General features: G+C 37.3%; 1 protein-coding gene and 1 long non-coding RNA gene across 2 annotated transcripts in view; one reads left to right on the top strand and one right to left on the bottom strand.

The window, feature by feature from the left end:
• LOC127159481 (calpain-2 catalytic subunit-like) overlaps window positions 1–6644 on the top strand; it is a 10381-nt gene extending 3737 nt beyond the window's left edge. Inside the window, exons 2-7 of the mRNA XM_051102289.1 lie at window positions 178–242; window positions 4937–5005; window positions 5204–5282; window positions 5711–5827; window positions 5943–6001; window positions 6092–6644. Of these exons, the coding sequence (XP_050958246.1) occupies window positions 178–242; window positions 4937–5005; window positions 5204–5282; window positions 5711–5827; window positions 5943–6001; window positions 6092–6115 (413 nt within the window). The 3' untranslated portion in view covers window positions 6116–6644. The remainder of the gene's footprint in view (window positions 1–177; window positions 243–4936; window positions 5006–5203; window positions 5283–5710; window positions 5828–5942; window positions 6002–6091) is intronic.
• On the bottom strand, window positions 1057–2399 carry LOC127159479 (uncharacterized). The gene is made up of 4 exons (XR_007826454.1): window positions 2281–2399; window positions 2124–2210; window positions 1904–2010; window positions 1057–1808 (listed from the first exon to the last, which is right to left on the bottom strand). It is a non-coding gene; the product is annotated as an uncharacterized LOC127159479 (long non-coding RNA).
• Window positions 6645–15298: the final 8654 nt, after the last annotated feature.

The following is a 15298-nucleotide window of genomic DNA, read 5'->3' on the forward strand; positions in this document are numbered from 1 at the left end:
TATTACTATCCTTACATTTGGTCCCCATAACGTGATGTATATTTTGTGTGTGTGTGTGTGTGTGTGTGTGTGTGTGTGTGTGTGTGTGTGTGTGTGTGTGTGTGAAAAAAAAAAAAAAAACTGGGAAAGTTTATATATAAAAGACCATAAGACCATGTTTTCTGGTATTTCACACAGAAACCGATGTGAAGACAGATGGATTTAGTATGGAGACTTGTCGCCACATTATCAGCCTGCTAGATGTATCCTTGCCTCACTGGATCACATGAATGGATACTACATGGATTCATGCAGACATTTTTTTTTGTCAGCTAAACCACTTTGACCTTCAACATTTACTTGACGTCACCCTAAGAGTTAATATTTCAGTAATTTAAAGGAGACCTATTATGCCCCTTTTTAAAAGATGTAATATAAGTCTCAGGTGTCTCCTGAATGTGTGTGAAGTTCAAGCTTAAAATACCCCACAGATCATTTATTATATCATTTTGAAAATACCTATTTTGAGTGGAGGCAGAAACATGCTGTTTTCGTGCATGTCTCTTTAAATGCAAATGAGCTGCTCCTCCCTGCCCCCTTTTTCAGAATAGGGCTGTGCATTTGGTACCAAACTAAGTTATCTTTAATATCTTATTGCACATAAACTGTCAAATACACACAAGTTTATGTTAAAAACGCACAGGAGTTACAAAAACAGTCGGTATATCTGTGAAGGTAAACAGCTGGGAAAGAAATCACATTTATATTCAGTGTTGGGCAGTAGCATTGCTACAAGTAGTGACGCTACTAGCTTAACTACATTTCTCAGTAGCGTGGTGGTAGCGTCGCTGTTTTCTGAATCAAATAGCTTTTCAGTAGCTAAGCTCTTATTTGGATCAAGTAGCGCGGTAGCGTCAACAAAAGCTAAAAGCTATATATTTATGATGGGGCGATTAATTTTATCTTTGTTGGAACGATCTATGACTACGCCACTCCAATTTTCTCTGGGTAGGAGATCCCAAGGTTACAAATAAGGGGGTCCCGCACGGCTATCCAATTAAATGAATGTACTCCAGGCAGAATTACAATTCACTTTATTAAATACAATGGATTGTTCGTATCTGAGTTTGCTCACAAGCTGACATGCGATGCTCATATGAGCTGGAAATACACCAGTCTAGAGGGTGACAACACTTCCAAAAATCATACCAAACACTACAATAACAAAAAAAAAGAGAAAAGAATAAAATAAACCCAAAAGAAATTACAATCGGCTTACACAGCACACTGACTCATACGTAAAAGAGAAAATGTAGACACTCTTGACACCCCACACTTGTGCATATGGAAGTGAATATACCCCTCTTCGGGAATCACACTGAGCAAGACTAGAAGTCAACGCCTCGCAAGAGCACAACAGAATTGTCAAATAAAAATACAAAAAAACAAGTCATGGGCAACACTCAAAAAACAAAACCAAAGAATACTTCACAAAACAAAATACAAAAAAATAAATGAAGGTGGGAAAACAATGATCAAATGAGCTGGACTGAGAAACTCTAAAAAAGAAAACAACATTAAACAACCCGACATAATTTGTCAACCCGGGTTATACAATTCAACCCTCTTTATAAAACAGGGCAATTAACAATAAGAAAAACCACAAACAATACAATTTCAAATAAAAAAACCATGTACAAATTTATTACCATCAATATTAAAATGCTAACTATCCAGGTGACACAATAAAAGTTAAATGTAGATACCTTTACAACGTTTAGCTGATCACACATATACACCGTTGAAGGGCTATAATCCCCACACACTTCCTAAAAGAAGGAAAAGGCTCTTAACACTTATATAAAAGGGTAGCAAATTAGTGCGAACAAAGATAAACTTGATTTTTCACAACAAAATGACATACCATAGATCGTCAACCCTCACGTGCAATATATTGTGCAGCTCGTTCAGCATTTACCCTCATCCAGCCCAAAATAACGAGTACAAGAAACTCAAGGTATCTCCTATTAACTAAAAACAACCATATAGTTAAAAATATACATTTCTACAAAAGAAAATAGATTACGAGTCGTTTCACCATAAAATAATTCACTTTAACAATTGTTAACAATCTCAACACTCACGTGCACCATGTAGTGGTGTTCATTCAGTATCCACAAGACGTTCAGCTTAAAATAAAGAAACGTCTAAGGCACACGTCTAAAAATCAACTGAAAAGCAAACACTTTAACACTACATTCAAATATGTGGGATAATATGCCACAAGAAAAGAAAACCTACCAAAAATCGTTCTCCCAGCGACCAACAACCATCTGCATGCCAAACAATTGAAAGGCGCTCTGCTACTAGTCGGAAGTAGGCATTTAAAGGGAATCCTGCCTATCACCGCAGGTACAACATCGCCTTCTAGTGGCTTGGCTACATATTTTTCTATACTTTAAGCTCAAATCGGAAATATAACTGCTACGGATGACTGATCCTGGGTCAGTAAGCGACGTCACCGCCACTAAACCTCGTGACGCCATTGGCTCATTAAACTGTCAGTCAAACCGTATTAATCCTCCCGCCTCTCTCGTGAATGAAGTGCGGCGCGCAGTTTGAAGCATCTCGGCGTGTTTGCAGACTTGAGGTAAATAAAGAAGTGTTGATTGGAAAAGTACATGTTTTCTGTATTTATAATACAGCACTGTATTTATAAAGGCTAAAGGTTTTTTTGCATTCGAGGAGATGAGAAAAGTGTGTCTTAGTCTAGCATTTGTTGTCGAGACAACCAAATTGCTTATGTGAAGCGCTGAATCTTTATATTTTAGCTAAATGTCAGAAAAAAAACTGAGCGCCCACGTAGCAACAGAAAACTGTATAATCTGCAATGCAAACGCGTGAATGCAATGCACGTACTGCCTCTATTGTAGCGGTATTGAGAAAAAAACTTAGTACTTGAACTAGTGGTGGGCGACTTGATTTTAGTCTTTGAAGCAGGCTAGTGCTCTGGGAAGATCTCAAACTCAGAAGAACGAGATGGGGAGTGGGTGGGTGTGGGTTGTCAAATTCATGGCGAAAGGCAAAATGTTTCGGTTCGTTCTTAGCAAAAAAACAAACAAACAAACAAAAAAAAAAAAAAAAAAAAACAAACAAAAAAAAAAAAAAAAAACGATCAGGTTCCATAGCGAAATAAGAATTAAACAGTGTTCTAGTCTAAACGAATTATAATAATCTTTGCTAATATTCTTGACACTTCAAACTGCTTTGGACTTTGCAGTATCGAATTATGCCTTTACTATCACCAAAATGCCGGAATATGCTATTCAGCTGTTTGATCGCGCACTATCACTGCAGCCTGTTCATTTGAAAAATACAACACAGTCACCCAAAAGTTACACTAGTCAATTTAAATAGTGTGTGTTACGTGCACTTCAGCGTGAACACCGGTCCCGTGGCACATTTTTGCTCATCATGATATTTTCCGTCGACGTGCATGAAGTACAAAGCTTACCCAATGCATAACATTTTCGCTTCGAATGCATTGCAGATATGGAAACATTTGTATTTGTGGCGAGAGAGGTGGTCTACATAAGCCCAGCTTTACTTTCAGTTTCGCTTTAAAATTGTTTTGGATTGTTTCGGCAAATTTATTTATTTATGTATTTATTTTTTCATTCTCGTTCGGTTCTGAATACGGTTAAAGTTAAAGGATTTGTTGTGGAGTGAGGGAAATAATGTCGGAACATTATAACATTACGCTGTAGGCCTGTTCATTTCAGAATATAGTAAAATGTGACTTATAGGCCTAGTCGCCGTGACCTGTCGGGTTTAATTTTTCCTCTCAAAGACGTACAATTTATGTTAGCATGTTTTTTTAAAAAAAAAAAACTTCGGCAAACGAAAATAGCCGCTTGATTCGGTTAAATATTCTTACTGTCATTTAACAAATTTACAATAGAATTTAGCTTTGCTTCCCAGATAGTAACAGGGTCTGGGCCAAATCTGGCTTACATTTGGCACTTGTTTTTTATTCACAGTCTTGTATTCATGAAATCAATTACTATCTTTAAAAATGGCAGTAAATTAAAGTGCTGTTTTTGTGCGGTCTGTCATATTTCAGTAGCTATATACAGCAAAACTACAGCACTTCCATTAGTGTAGTGTAGTTAAGCTTCATTTAATGAAGAGTAACTGTTAGCTTAGCTCACTACATTTTCCAAGTAGCTTGCCCAACACTGTTTATATTAGATCTGCTCTCTTGTCTCCTCCTAGGCTGGGACTCTGAATAGTGATCTGTGCTCACCTGCGCAGTCAACGACAGAACAGTTAGCATGCTTTGCTTGAACTTTTGCCATGCCTTTACAACTGGTACACCATTGTCACTTGCAAAAACACAATGGTGGGGTGGCAATATTATAATAAGATCCCCTTTTTAAATCACTGGGGAGTAAAATTTAAATAGCTTGTTTTTTCACAAACTTGCAGAGAAAGACTTGCCAAAAAAAAATTACGGGGTTGTTCTTTTTCATATTTTCTGGATTGGTAGATGCACCAGAGACACAATTTTATTATATAGCACTTCAACAGAGAAAAAGTCAGATTTTCATGATATGTCACCTTTAATAATGCGTTCACATGTTGGCAGTTCTCTGATGTCGGATTACTGTTTGTTTTTTTTGTTTTTTTTTTTTGTATTTTATAAATATATATATATATATATATATTAAATAATATTACCATAATATTAAAAAAAAAACCTGATTGTTATTTTGCTTTCATTTTGAATTCCAACTCACAGCAGTTTCCTCTCAAATCTCCAGGAGTTCAGGATTTGAATCACAGATTATCTGAATGTTTTATTTGTAGATTAATATTCTCAACAAAATAAAAAAGTCATTTTAACCAAATGAATCATCCTAACACTTTCATAACCCTTAACTTAACCCCAATCCAGAGAGATGGCAGCGGCAAACTCGGCCTTGTGGAGTTTCACATACTGTGGATAAAGATCCAGAAATATTTGGTTGATATATATCTTGGTGTAATTTAAAGATAAAAGAAAAATCTGTAATATTAGACAATAACTGATATGATACAGATCTATTGTGCATCCCTACCACAGTGAAAACTTCATGGACATTAATTTCTGAAAAAATGCAACATTTATTTAGCAATGTTAAACACTGAATGTGTAGGTCTATTTTCTGTTATACTTCACCAGGAGGTTTTTAAAAAGCATGATACCAACAACTCAGGCACTATGAGTTCCTATGAGATGAGAGCTGCCGTGAAAGAAGCAGGTAATGAGTCTATAGCCACTTTCACAGGGAAATACAGGTAAACTACCACAAAATTACCGTAACAACTTTACCTGGTGAATACAAAAATCACACAGGCAACATTGTTTCGTATTTTTACCGGTTAAGCACCATTCACACATCCGTTTCAAAATACCAGGTAAATTCTGTGATATCATCAACCTGAAGGGTCCTCTTAAGGGCTGCGCCTCCTTGTGTTGTTTGTAAACATGAAGGGGTGTAAACAAATTTATCAGTATTTTTGAAAAGATCCTGTTCACACATCAAGATTTCTTAACGGTAACCAATAAAGACTATGTGTGAAAGGCAGTTTATTAGTCTAAACATTGTGAACAGTACAGCCATTCATTTCTTCTAAAAGTGGACATAATGACGAGTGCATTAATGATTGTATTTGCTTTTCTTCACAGGGTTCCAGCTGAACAATGATGTACTTCAGGTGATAACCTCACGCTATGCCAATCAGCAGCACGCCATTGACTTTGATTCCTTCATTGGCTGCCTGATTCGCCTGGAAATGCTCTTCAGTAAGTTTTGCTGAAGATTATCCAGTTCAATGTTTTAAATTACCATAAATAAATGACTATAAACAGGAATTATGATGATGGTTTACTGTAACGTTTTCAACTGTGCTCTATGCAGAAATGTTTGATGTGTTTAATAAGAAGAACACCGGAAAAATCGACCTGGATATCCGGCAGGTGATGAACAAGTGTGAACTTGGATTAAAATTGTTGTATCTTCTCAAAGTAGTGTTAGCATTTACAGATGTGTTGTTTTGTGTTTTGCAGTGGCTCTGTTTGACCCTTTTTTGAAAATCCGTTTAAATGAAGAGGATGCAGCAGACCTGAAATACCCAAAAGTAAAATCATCAGTAAAAAGTCAAATCAACCAAATTTGGAATTGATATAAAAATGCAATTTTTTAAGGCGCTCATCTGCTTAACAATTAGCTATAATAAAGACAACTAACTCACATTTTTCATATTTGCAAATTTTGATAATTTTATGTCCAGTTACCATAGTTTTCACCAAAAAATAGTACATTGTTTCTGCCGTAAAAAATTATGAATTAATACGATATTGAATCATAACCGCCACCTACTATATTGGAGTATATAATCTTAATCTTATTTTAAATAAGACCAGTTTCATGAAAAATTCATTAATGCCTTAACAACTTCCATCTGAGATTTATCTATTCCTAAAATACCTTTAATGTTCCATTTCCTTCCTAATTTGATGATGAATTCTTTACATTCTTTTCCCTTTTTATCCTTATATTTGCTCTACAATTTATTTTAATTTACAAACCTCACATTTATTTATTCTATTCATAATAAAAAAAAAAGTATTATGTCTTTGTGTCTTAACCATTGTCTTGTGTAACTGATTTCTTCTCTTCTGTTTTTACAATTAATTGTTTTAACCTTAATTATCTTTTTTTTTTTTATAATACTGTAATATTGTCTTCCTTTTTTGCCTGAGTGATGATCAGTGTTGCTTTTAATTAATGTTTTTCCTTCATTTTTTTCCAAGAGAAATCTCTATTTGTCATTATAATTTAGTGTCTTTTCACTGATTTGTACGCCTTTTTATTTCTCCTATATGTGCTGATATCCAACAGAATTGAACATCTATTTGTAATTTTTGTACGTTTAGCAGTGCTGTGTATGTTTCTGGTAACACTTTATAAAATAAGGTTCATTAGTTAACATGAACTAAGAATGAACAATACTTCTACAACATTTATTAATCTTAGTTAATGTTAAGTTCAGCATTTACTAATGCATTATTGAAATCACAAATTGCGTTTGTTAACATTAGTTAATGCACTATGAATTAACAAACAAACAATGAACGACTATTTTTGTTAAGTAACATTAACAAAGATTACTGAAAGTGTAACAAATGTATTGTTCATTGTTCGTTCGTGTTAGTTAATACACAACTAACACAACTAATCACCTTATTGTAAAGTGTTACCATTAAAATGTAATCACTAGTTGTTTATTAATACTCTGTAATTCTGTTGAATCTGATTAAAATTCAACTCTGTCTAGTTTTGACTTCCTCCACTCATTGTAAACCCAGAGATATTGCAAAATACAGTGCCTTGCGAAAGTATTCATATCTCTTGATTTTAGTAAATTATTTTTTTCTTACATCAGTCTACACTCCATACACCACAATGGTAAAAAAAAAAAAAAAAAAAAAAAAAAAAAAAAAAGGTTTTTAACATCCTTGCCAAAAAACAAAAAAACAAAAACAAAAACAACAACAACAACAACAACAAAGAACACTTTACTCTAATAGGAAAGGCTCAGGAGTTAGAAGAGAGTTTGCTTTACGAAAGCATAAAGTCAGCAGTTCATCGTGCTTATGAACTCATTCCTGAAGCCTATCGTTATGGAGTGAATTTTGTGGCAATATTCATCAAACTAATCCGGCGTTTTGCAAATAAACACAATCTGCTTTGCAAAGAAAAACCGTGACTTTCAAACAAACGCAAAGTGATTCGCAATTACAAAACTCTATTTGAGAGAAAATGCAGTGGTATGGACAAATATATGTATTGTGTGTTACAACTGTGAGACTCAGCTGCCTTTTTATAGGGAAACTTGGCTTGATTTTCTCCCAGAGTCGTGCAGGCAGATTATCTCCAAAAACAGCAGATGGCGCTGTCGGTCCTACACTAGTTTCTTGAGACCCGAAACACCCGTTTATCTTTTCAGGGAATACAGCAGACCAACATGAGTGGGGAACATGTGAGTTTCTGTCTTACTATATCTATAATTAACCATTTAGATGTTTTCACAAAGCGACCCTATACTACAATGTCAGTGAAATTCACAAGTGCTGTAAAGTTGTTAACATGATTAATTCAAAAATCAGTAGAGACATGGCTAAACATGTAACTAGGATGTCTTTCTCTATAAAAACTCATTCATTCTCCATATCCTTTGTTGGATCGCGGGATACAGAATATATACATATGTTGATACAATTGTTCAACATTCAAAACAACGCAGGGGTATAATAACAATATATCACGTCACAATATTGTAATACTAAAATGCCTACACGGGTGAAGACACACTCTGGACAGCAAGGACTTCTCTTGGAGTGACTCAGATGACGAATGAGCCACTAATATAATTCCTGACAGTAGCCTTTGATTCTTAACTTCATGAATTAAAATGTTGCTCGGACATGTTTTATCATTATATAGATTTGTATATATATATATATATACATTAATGTTCAAACAACATAAAAATGAATATAGCATATATATACATATTGATTAGGAGTTCAGATGCTAGGATGTCTTTTTTCCTATAAAAAACCAGCTAAAAGTCTTCTCGGTCAAAAATGAGATAATGATACTGAGTAAATGTTCTGACACATAAAACAACGTTCATCAAATACTTTTACTTCAAACTCGCTAAAATTCCAGCCTCAGCCCAATGAAAGTACCAGTACTTACAGCAAGAAACCTATACAAAGTAGCCAGAAAGAAATGCAAATTTTAAAGAAATAGGTCAGATGGATTTAGAGGCTTTTGCATCTGAACTCTTCATATATAAAGCTACATATTTTTAGATGGATTTTTCAAACAGGCTATTGTCAGACTAAAATCTTTATTCAGAGTACAATATTGGTTGAAATATGAAATATCTCTAATGAAATATCTCCTCAGTTTTAAATGTTGTACAAGGCATGTATATAGACTCTGCTATATGTAAACATAAATATAAATAATAAACTATGATATCCCTTCTGAAAATTAAAGTTGGTTTTACTATAGTAAAAGTGTGGTAACCAAGTTTTTTTGCAGGTTACCATTTCTATAAGGCAGCTTTACAACAAATACCATGGTATTTATTTAGTAAAACCATGGTTAATTTTCACAAGGAATATTAATGTTTAGATTAGATTTCGGTACATTTACATAGCTGAATCACAATAAAGCTCACCTGAACTTAATCTAGTTTGATTATATTAGCCTATTTGTATAGTTAGATTAGCCTACTAGGTTGTCTATGTGTAGTTTTATACTTGAAGAGTTCAGATGCAAAACCAGCTAAAAGCCATCTCAGTTAAAAATGAGACAATGATACTGAGTGAATGCTCCTGACACATAGTATATGTCCATCAAATACTTTTACTTCAAACTTGCTAAATTCCAGCCTCAGCCCAATCAGAAGTACCAGTATTTATATAGAAACCTATACAAAGTAGCCAGAAAGAAATGTTCATTTTAAAGAAAAACGTCAGATGGATGAACTCTTCACTTATACTTTATACTATATTTCAGCAACTGAATCACAGTTGTAACACACAATATGTAATATGTATAATATATTATATTTGTCCATACCTCTGCATTTTCTGTCAGATAGAGTTTTGTATTTGCAAATCACTTTGTGTTTGTTTGAAAGTTGAGGTTTTTTTTTTGCAAAGCAAATTGTTTATTTGCAAAATGCTCATGATCTTCATGAATCAAGTAAAGTCACAGCTGTGTTTCCTGAGTCAAATCAAGTTACTGCTGTTGCTCATGAGTCAAGTAAAGTCACAGCTGATCTTCATGAGTCAAGTAAAGTCACAGCTGTTGTTCATTAGCCAAGTAAAGTCACAGCTGATCTTCATGAGTCAAGTAAAGTCAAAGCTGTGTTTCTTGAGTCAAATCAAGTTACAGCTGTTGTTCATGAGCCAAGTAAAGTCACAGCTGATCTTCATGAGTCAAGTAAAGTCACAGCTGATCTTCATGAGCCAAGTAAAGTCACAGCTGATCTTCATGAGTCAAGTCAAGTTACTGCTGTTGCTCCTGAGTCAAGTAAAGTCACAGCTGATCTTCATGAGTCAAGTCAAGTCACAGCAGGGCTTCATGAGCCAAGTAAAGTCACAGCTGATCTTCATGAGCCAAGTAAAGTCACAGCTGATCTTCATGAGTCAAGTAAAGTCACAGCTGATCTTCATGAGTCAAGTAAAGTCACAGCTGATCTTCATGAGTCAAGTAAAGTCACAGCTGATCTTCATGAGCCAAGTAAAGTCACAGCTGATCTTCATGAGTCAAGTAAAGTCACAGCTGTTGTTCATGAGTCAAGTAAAGTCACAGCTGATCTTCATGAGTCAAGTAAAGTCACAGCTGATCTTCATGAGTCAAGTAAAGTCACAGCTGATCTTCATGAGTCAAGTAAAGTCACAGCTGATCTTCATGAGTCAAGTAAAGTCACAGCTGATCTTCATGAGTCAAGTAAAGTCACAGCTGATCTTCATGAGTCAAGTAAAGTCACAGCTGATCTTCATGAGTCAAGTAAAGTCACAGCTGTGTTTCTTGAGTCAAATCAAGTTACAGCTGTTGTTCATGAGCCAAGTAAAGTCACAGCTGATCTTCATGAGTCAAGTAAAGTCACAGCTGATCTTCATGAGCCGAGGAAAGTCACAGCTGATCTTCATGAGTCAAGTCAAGTTACTGCTGTTGCTCCTGAGTCAAGTAAAGTCACAGCTGATCTTCATGAGTCAAGTAAAGTCACAGCTGATCTTCATGAGTCAAGTAAAGTCACAGCTGTGTTTCTTGAGTCAAATCAAGTTACAGCTATTGTTCATGAGCCAAGTAAAGTCACAGCTGATCTTCATGAGTAAAGTCAAGTTACTGCTGTTGCTCCTGAGTCAAGTAAAGTCACAGCTGATCTTCATGAGTCAAGTCAAGACACAGCTGTGTTTCTTGAGTCAAATCAAGTCACAGCTGTTGTTCATGAGCCAAGTAAAGTCACAGCTGATCTTCATGAGTCAAGTAAAGTCACAGCTGATCTTCACAGTCAAGTCAAGACACAGCTGTTTCTTGAGTCAAATCAAGTCACAGCTGTTGTTCATGAGCCAAGTAAAGTCACAGCTGATCTTCATGAGTCAAGTAAAGTCACAGCTGATCTTCACAGTCAAGTCAAGACACAGCTGTGTTTCTTGAGTCAAATCAAGTCACAGCTGATCTTCATGAGTCAAGTCAAGTCACAGCAGAGCTTCATGAGCCAAGTCTTGTCTCCGCTGTTCTTCCAGAGTCAAGTCACATTTCAGCTGGTCTCCAAGAGTCTCGTCACATCACAGCTGATCATCCAGAGTCTTGCCACGTCACGTCTGATCGTCTAGAGCAGGGGTGCTCAACCCTGGTCCTGGAGATCGACTTTCCTGTAGAGTTCAGCTCCAACCCTGACCAAATACACCTGAACCAGCTAATTAGGATGTCAAGGAGCACTTGATAATTACAGACAGGTGTGTTTGATTAGGGTTGGAACTAAACTCTGCAGGAAAGTCAATCTCCAGGAACAGGTTTGGGCACCCCTTGTCTAGAGTCTCGCCACATCTGATCATCCAGAGTCTCGCCTCGTCACGTCTGATCGTCTAGAGCCACGTCACACCACAAAGGATCATCTAGAGTCACGTCCTGTCTGCTGCACCCAGATCACTGAAGTTACAGCTGTTGTTCATGAGCCAAGTAAAGTCACAGCTGATCTTCATGAGTCAAGTAAAGTCACAGCTGATCTCCATGAGCCACGTAAAGTCCCAGCTGATCTTCATGAGTCAAGTAAAGTCAGAGCTGATTTTCACAGTCAAGTCAAGTCACAGCTGTGTTTCTTGAGTCAAATCAAGTCACAGCTGTGTTTCTTGAGTCAAATCAAGTCACAGCTGTTGTTCATGAGCTAAGTTAAGTCACAGCTGGTCTTCATGAGTCAAGTAATGTCACAGCTGATCTTCATAAGTCAACTAAAGTCACAGCTGTTGTTCATGAGCCAGGTAAAGTCACAGCTGATCTTCATGAGTCAAGTAAAGTCACAGCTGATCTTCATGAGTCAAGTCAAGACACAGCTGTGTTTCTTGAGTCAAATCAAGTTACAGCTGTTGTTCATGAGCCAAGTAAAGTCACAGCTGATCTTCATGAGCCAAGTAAAGTCACAGCTGATCTTCATGAGCCACGTAAAGTCACAGCTGATCTTCATGAGCCACGTAAAGTCACAGCTGATCTTCATGAGTCAAGTAAAGTCACAGCTGATCTCCATGAGCCACGTAAAGTTTCAGCTGATCTTCATGAGTCAAGTAAAGTCAGAGCTGATTTTCACAGTCAAGTCAAGTCACAGCTGTGTTTCTTGAGTCAAATCAAGTCACAGCTGTGTTTCTTGAGTCAAATCAAGTCACAGCTGTTGTTCATGAGCTAAGTTAAGTCACAGCTGGTCTTCATGAGTCAAGTAATGTCACAGCTGATCTTCATAAGTCAACTAAAGTCACAGCTGTTGTTCATGAGCCAGGTAAAGTCACACCTGATCTTCATGAGTCAAGTAAAATCACAGCTGATCTTCATGAGTCAAGTCAAGACACAGCTGTGTTTCTTGAGTCAAATCAAGTTACAGCTGTTGTTCATGAGCCAAGTAAAGTCACAGCTGATCTTCATGAGCCAAGTAAAGTCACAGCTGATCTTCATGAGCCAAGTAAAGTCACAGCTGATCTTCATGAGCCACGTAAAGTCACAGCTGATCTTCATGATTCAAGTAAAGTCACAGCTGATCTTCATGAGTCAAGTCAAGTCACAGCTGATCTTCATGAGTCAAGTCAAGTCACAGCAGGGCTTCATGAGCCAAGTCATGTCTCTGCTGGTCATCAAAATTTAGTCATGTCTCAGCTGGTCGTCCAGAGTCAAGTCACATTTCAGCTGGTCTCCAAGAGTCTCGTCACGTCACAGCTGATCATCCAGAGTCTCGCCTCATCACGTCTGATCGTCTACAGCCACGTCACACCACAAAGGATCATCTAGAGTCACGTCACGTCCTGTCTGCTGCACCCAGATCATTGAGGTCAGTCCTCTGGTATTCCTGTTTGGTATCCAGCTTGAGGGATGCACCACTGGTGTCTATGCTCTATGGTGAGTCTGGAGCGTACACCACCGTACACCACCACCGAGTCTCGGGAGGTGGCGGCTTGTACTGCAGAGCCTCCGGAGGCAGCGGCGTCTGCTGCGGTGTCCTCAAAGGCTATGATGCCCACTGCAGTTTCACCAGAGGTGGCGGCATACCCTGCAGAACCTCACAAGATGGGGACGTCTGCTTCAGCTCTCTGCGCGGTGGTAGCGGCCAGCGATACACTCCCAGTACATGAACTCTCTGTCTGTCCTGTCACGCCTATGGAGGTCGTCATTGAACTCTCTGCCTGTCCTGTCATGGCTATGGAGACCCTCACTGGACTCTCTGCCCATCCTGTTACTGCTAAAGAGGCCATCTATTAACTCTTGTCCTGTCCTGAGCCTATTTATGAACTGTTTGTCTGTTCAGTGCCCACAGAGACTGTTAAAAAGCCCATGGCATTCCCTACCTCTGTCCTTGTTGCTCTGTCTGTCTCTGTGTTGCCCAGGTCGCAGTCTCTGCCGTGGGTCTCTGCTCCATGTACTTTGTCCTTGTGGCCGCCTGCTCCGCCGTGGTGGTCTGCTGAAGCCTGGTGGTCTCCTGCTCTCTCTGCTCCGCCATGGAGGTCTTCTGTTCCACCCTGGTGGGTTCCTGGTCCGTCTGCTCCACCCTGGCAGGCTCTTGGTCCATCTGTCCTGCTCTGGTGGCCCTCAGCCTCGCCTGTCCTGCTGGCTCCGCCCTGGTTCCCTGCTCTGCCGGTCCTGCCTCAGTACCCAGGTCCTCCACATGGACCTGGCCCTCCTTCTCTCGCCTTGTCCCGCCTCCGCTCCACCACTCTCCTTGGGCTGCTGTTGTTGCTTACGTTTAACCCTTTCACTGGTGAGTTTAAAATATTCTATCTGACCCCCCAGAGTGAGTTTTTTTAACAGACCTTTATTTTAGAATGTTCTCTTTATTGTTTCCATAGCGACGTGTCACGATTGTCACTTGACACGCCGCAGCCACTATAGCGCTGTATGACAGACTTATTGTTTTTTTGTTTTTTCCTTTTTTCATTCAAAATATTCACACATTTGCTCACTATGTCTTCAACTATATGATATTACAATTCACAAATATGTGTAAGTGAGTGTATTTTGCCGTTTTAAAACCTTTATAAATTATCTGGATTGTGATCTATTATGTGAGTTGGGCACCACCATGTTTGTTTGAAACCTAAAATAAACGTTATGTGGTTAAAAACACTGCATAATTCTGATTATATGACAAGTGCAGCACACGCCTCTCTTTTCACCACTAGAGGTTGCATTTTCAAAACAATAACAGAGGCGAAGCTCGATGCGCAATGACAGAGAATGGAACGTTGGCAGATGTCGTTTTCACAAATCATGCTCTCGGATGAGGTAATGTATTACTTTTTATTAACTTACCTATTTAATAACAGTATTTTATGTCATGGTAATGAATTATGTGCAAAGAACATGAAATTTGATTCAATATTAGCCTTTTACTGATATATGACTATTTGTCATGATTTGGCGGGTTAATGATCCACTTTTTACGTGTGTAAAACAGTCATTCTAAAAGTAAATTTGAACAAACCCACCGTATTTTTTAAGTATGTAATTTTTTTTTATTATTATTTTTTATTTTTTTATAAAAAAAAAAAAAAAAAAAAAAAAATATATATATATATATATATATATATATATATAGTAGGGCTGTCAAACGATTAATCGCGATTAATGATATGTGTGTAAATATATGTGTGTTTACTATGTGTAATTATTATGTATATATAAATATAAACACGTTCATGTATACTATTGCCGCACTAAGTATAGTATTTATTATAATTTCATATAATTTATATTATATATAGCCGCTGTCACTGGGCATAAATAACAAATCTCCCTAAATATTCATTAATTTCTGTATTTGAATGCTAATAATTAATGGTACACACACATATATTAGGCAAAGCAAAAATAGGTGAGTTTCTGTCTTAATATATCTAAAATGAACCATTGAGATGTTTTCACAAAGCGACCATATTCCACAATGTCAGTATCCTCTGTTGGATCGTGGGATACATACATATGTTGAT

This window comes from Labeo rohita, unplaced genomic scaffold (assembly GCF_022985175.1).
Source record: "Labeo rohita strain BAU-BD-2019 unplaced genomic scaffold, IGBB_LRoh.1.0 scaffold_220, whole genome shotgun sequence".
Lineage (NCBI taxonomy): Eukaryota > Metazoa > Chordata > Actinopteri > Cypriniformes > Cyprinidae > Labeo > Labeo rohita.